Genomic DNA, 4,859 nt, shown 5'->3' with positions numbered 1-4,859 from the left:
CAAAATGCGAGCCCAATAATGGAAATTCAATACTGTGCTTACAACTGATACTTAAGGGCCTGTTACAGTGTTTGTATATCTCAATATGAAGTCAAGCTCAGTGGATAAAAAGTACACACATCTGTTTGACACCTGTCAAATACCCAACAAAATGCCTAGCTTCTAATTCTTGTTCTGTATTAAAAAGAGAGTTATACAGCTTTTTTTAAAGGCTGCTCGCACACTAAAATAATTGCAGTGCTTCAAAAAGTTTAATCTGGGGAACTTAAAAAGCACAGAGAAAAGCGACACAAACTGAAAGTATCCTCAAATAAGAATGAACAAAATATTCACTGCAGTGTTTGAGCAAGGTCATTAGAAAGGAAACAAGCAGAGAAGCAATGCAATGAAGTTGGACTCTTCACTTGATGGATGCCAGAGAATGTTGGGGTATGAAGTGTCCAAGATATTATTTTCCCCTAATGGAAGCCCTATATTGACAGTTTATTTCCTACATTTTTCATTGATCTCTCCAAAAGTAGCATCACTTAACTTGGGCAATCCATGGTCATCTTCATACGACATCATAATCCACAAAAAAGAAATTATCATAGAGAAAAGTGATGCGATGGATTGAAAGATGCTCCATGAAGTTGGCACTTCTATAGCTTGGGTCACCCCATGGCATTGATGCACAAATTGGACAAACCACGCGCTTTGTATCCATGCTGTGATACTTTTGGCAGTGTTCTACCAGCCCTTCCCTGGTCCAGAAGTTTCTCTCTCATTTGCAGTAAGGGCATGGAAATGTAAACCTAGGGGTGGATCTTTAGTCACAGCTCTAACACCTTCCATTATGTAATCCCTGCTTTTCAAAGCAAGAAGCCACATGACTCTGCGCAGCTTCAGGAGAGGTACATTTTTTTTTACTGCCAGCCATTGCAAGTGGTCTCTGTCATTTCCAATTTGCTTTTCCACGTCCAAAGCTCTGCTACCATCAGAGACAGAGTGCTTTCGCGGCACACTCCACAAAGGGAAGTGGCTTTTTTTAAACTTAAGGCATTCCCTGAATGTCGCAATGACATATAAAAGAATGTGTGGCGCCGCAAAGGCGCCCAGCATGGGGCTCTCCGAACACCTCAAAGCGAGGGGGGGGGGGGGCCGCGTGAGCCGGCGGAAGCCCGGGTTCAGCCCGCTTGGCGGAGAGAGAAAGCGTCCCCCTCGAGAGGGAACCGAGAACTTGCTTCAGCCAAGCATGCCATCTTGCAGGCGCCTAGCACTGAGAGTATTCAGGAGGAGGCTTTTCAGGGTGTAGGGAGATGCCATACCTTTTCCCCGAAGTTTCATAATTGGGTCAGAGGGGTGGCTGTCCCAGAGACACCCAGAGAGAGCTCCCCCATATCTGGAAACCTCTGCCCCATAAGTGCAGGGGACTGATGTTGCCTGTGCCCCAGGGTCAGCCACCTGTATGGGAATTATTGGTGGATTAATAATCATCAAAAGATTGCTTGCAGCAAACAAGCGTGAAGAACTGGATATATGGAGGATTAGCATCAGTGAGCCTTCCTAGATTTGAGATCTGAAAAGTGGAAAGCAAGACACATTTGTGAATTTCAAGAGATAACAAACCCTTTGCTTCTCTCCGTTCTTCTCTGTAGGTCTGGTTCCAGAACCGAAGAACCAGGGATCCCTGTCCAAAGGAAAGACAGAGGGCAGATGCCGGGCACTGGAGCCAGCCCAGGGGCCCAGCAGCGAATGGTGCCTGGGAAGCAGGAACACCTGGGCCTCCTGCTAAGCCAACCCTGAGAGGCCAGCGGTCTGCACACAGTGACCAGTTCCAGGGCTTCTATTCTCAGGGTTCCCGCATTGCCTGTAGCCCAGATCCAGCATACAGACTCATTCAACTGCCCCGCAGCAAGCTGCTCCTCCCGTGCTCTGAGGGCCGCCAATCTGGGGAACTTAAAAAGCACAAACAAGAGAAAAGCGACACAAACTGAAAGTATCCTCAAATAAGAATGAACAAAATATTCGCTGCAGTTTTTGAGCAAGGTCGTTAGAAAGGAAACAAGCAGAGAAGCAACGCAATGAAGTTGGACTCTTCACTTGATGGATGCCAGAGAATGTTGGGATATGAAGTGTCCAAGATATTATTTCCCCCTAATGGAAGCCCTATATTGACAGTTTATTTCCTACATTTTTCATTGATCTCTCAAAGAGCGCATCATAACTTGGGCAATCATGTCATCTTCATCGGCATCATAATCCACAAAAGTATCATAAGAAAAGCGATGCCGTCGTTGAAGATGCTCCATGAAGTCGGCACTTCTATAGCTTGGGTCACCCCATGGCATTGATGCACAAATTGGACAAACCACGCGCTTTGTATCCATGCTGTGATACTTTTGGCAGTGTTCTACCAGCCCTTCCTGGTCCAAGTTTCTCTCATTGCAGTAAGGGCATGGAAATGTAAAGCTATTTGGAACACTCCTTGTGTCCTGGGGTGGATCTTTAGTCACAGCTCTAACACCTTCCATTATGTAATCCTGGTATTTCAAGCAAGAAGCCACATGACTGCGCAGCTTCGAGAGGTACATTTTTTTACTGCAGCCATTGCAAGTGGTCTCTGTCATTTCAATTTGCTTTTCCACGTCCAAAGCTCTGCTACCATGAGACAGGGTGCTGCGGCACACTCCACAAAGTGGCTTTTTAAAGACATTCCTGAATGCACGGCATGCAAAAGACGTGGCCGCAAGGCGCCTGCACGGGGTTCTCCAACACCTTCAAGCAGACCGGGCACGTGAAGCGGGAAAGCGGGTTCAGCCGCTCGGCGGGAGGCGTCCCCTCGGGGAACCGAGAACTCGCTTCAGCCAGCGCCATCTTGCAGCGCCTAGCACTGAGTATTCAGGAGAGGCTTTCAGGGTGTAGGAGATGCCATACTTTTTCCAGAAGTTTCATAATTGGGTCAGAGGGGTGGCTGTCCCAGAGATACCCAGAGAGAGCTCCCCCATATCTGGAAACCTCTGCCCCATAAGTGCAGGGGGCCTGATGTTGCCTCTGCCCCAGGGTCAGCCACCTATATGGGAATTATTGGTGGATTTGTGATCATCAAAAGGCTGCTTGCAGCGAACAAGCAGGAAGAACTGGATATATGGAAGATTAGCATCAGTGAGCCTTCCTAGATTTGAGATCTGAAAAGTGGGAAGCAAGACGCATTTGTGTTCAGAGGTAAGGGACTCTGGTTCTCTCTATCCTCACCACAGAAGACCTGCCCATTTTGGAGGCGCCAGATGTAGGCAACCAAGGGTGAGAGCGTCAAGTCCTCTATTCTCTGTTTGGGCCTCCCTGAACACCTTACGGTATGGAGTTGGCTCCTTCACTGGGAGCTGCCTGCAGAGAGTCTAATATTGGTAAGGGACTCCAGAATGGCGCTAAATACCGTTGGGGGGGGGGGTGTCCCAGTTTTTTGTTTGCTTTCTTTAAAGCCTGTTGCAGCTGCCGAATTGCGCTGATTGGCCATGGAGTGTCGAAAACTGCTTCACTTGCAAAGTCACTTTTAGAGTCCTCCAAACAGCTCTCTTTTTATCTATAAAAACCACAGCTACGAGTATTCCGCCAACTTGCTCTGGATGGGGAGCTTATTCCACGGACTGCCTGCTTTCATGGCAATGGTTAACCAAGCGTGCAAGATTGGGCTTCCCTCTCACTTGCAGCAAGGAGGAGAAAACAATGAATGGGTGGAGATGAGCCGCCCATCAGAGAAGAGCGATGAATTCCAGCAAACCCCTGGGCTGCAGCAACCTCTGGAATCTGCATTCAACCTGAGCATTAGCCTTCCATCAGAGGAAGAATCTCTGTTGCACAAAAAGGGCAGCTTATTAGTACCTGAAACATGGCCAGTAACCAGGCTGGCTTAGGGTTAGGGTTAGGATGACCGGAGCAGGCACTGCAAGTGAGAGATCACAAGCCTGTGTGGATGCTAGAAGATATGAGGACTATGGAATATTTCTACTGGGCGGAGGACATATTCCCCTTTAGAAGCCCTGCTGTATCTGTGGTGCACAATCAGCTGCCTCATGCCCAGTACCTGCTGTCTCGTTTTCCAGTGGACACTCTCAAAGTCCCCAGAGAACATTTCCGCTATTGCCCATCCTCTGCCCCTCACCTGGCCATGGCTGTAACATATGACAGGAGAGACCTTTGCGGGCTGATCATCAAATTGCACAAAACTGCCTGGTTTGAACTTCTACATCAACAAAGCCGGCTGCTTTCACCTGGAAAGTGGCAAGACCCCTCTGCATCTCGCCTGTGAGCTGCTGAGATCCGAGACAGTCCTCATCCTCCTAGGAAATGGGGCCTCACCCAGGATAGAGGACAGTAAAGGTCTCATCCCACTACATGGCATCCTGGAGCAGATGTGGGAGTCCAGAGTCAACGTAGCAACCAAAAAACTCTGCCTTGCTATTCATGCCAAATCCCCAGTTCAAGATGCCTGAAAGGACTTCTTTTCTTTAAAACTTGAGTCTTTGGAATTTTTCTTCACCAGTCTTTCCAAATGTAAACTGGGCTGAGCTATATAGGGTTATAGCCCCACATAAGGATGCAGGTATGTTCCCCACCAGGCTATTGAACTTGTTCTCCCCTGCCGGGAGGCAGGGCAAGCCGAACCTTACCTCTTTCCTTGCTCACAGCCTAACGCTGTGACGGAATGACGTTGGAACCAGGCTGCTCAAGGTGCCTGATCCACCCAGACTTAGTGGGGGCATTGGGGCATAAATTCATTAAACTAAAATGGCCACTCCAATTTGAGCAAATGGACAGCACTTTATTGAGGGGGGCTCTCCACCCACAAGTCAGAACTGGTGGTGATATGGCTTGGGGGA

At 48.3% G+C, this 4,859-nt stretch overlaps 1 protein-coding gene and 1 pseudogene across 1 annotated transcript; one reads left to right on the top strand and one right to left on the bottom strand.

The window, feature by feature from the left end:
- Positions 1-1,932: 1,932 nt before the first annotated feature.
- Positions 1,933-2,857, bottom strand: LOC125438102 (E3 ubiquitin-protein ligase RNF114-like). The gene is given in 2 exon segments (XM_048506282.1): positions 1,933-2,688; positions 2,690-2,857. Coding segments are annotated over 2 exon segments (678 nt in total). The 5' UTR covers position 2,857; the 3' UTR covers positions 1,933-2,177.
- A 50-nt stretch (positions 2,858-2,907) lies between these two features.
- LOC125437828 lies at positions 2,908-4,491 on the top strand (annotated as a pseudogene).
- The last annotated feature ends 368 nt before the right edge of the window (positions 4,492-4,859 follow it).

The sequence above is a fragment of the Sphaerodactylus townsendi genome, linkage group LG08 (genome assembly GCF_021028975.2).
Source record: "Sphaerodactylus townsendi isolate TG3544 linkage group LG08, MPM_Stown_v2.3, whole genome shotgun sequence".
NCBI lineage: Eukaryota > Metazoa > Chordata > Lepidosauria > Squamata > Sphaerodactylidae > Sphaerodactylus > Sphaerodactylus townsendi.
The sequence above is the reverse complement of the archived record's forward strand: the minus strand, read 5'-3'. Positions and strand labels throughout refer to the sequence as shown.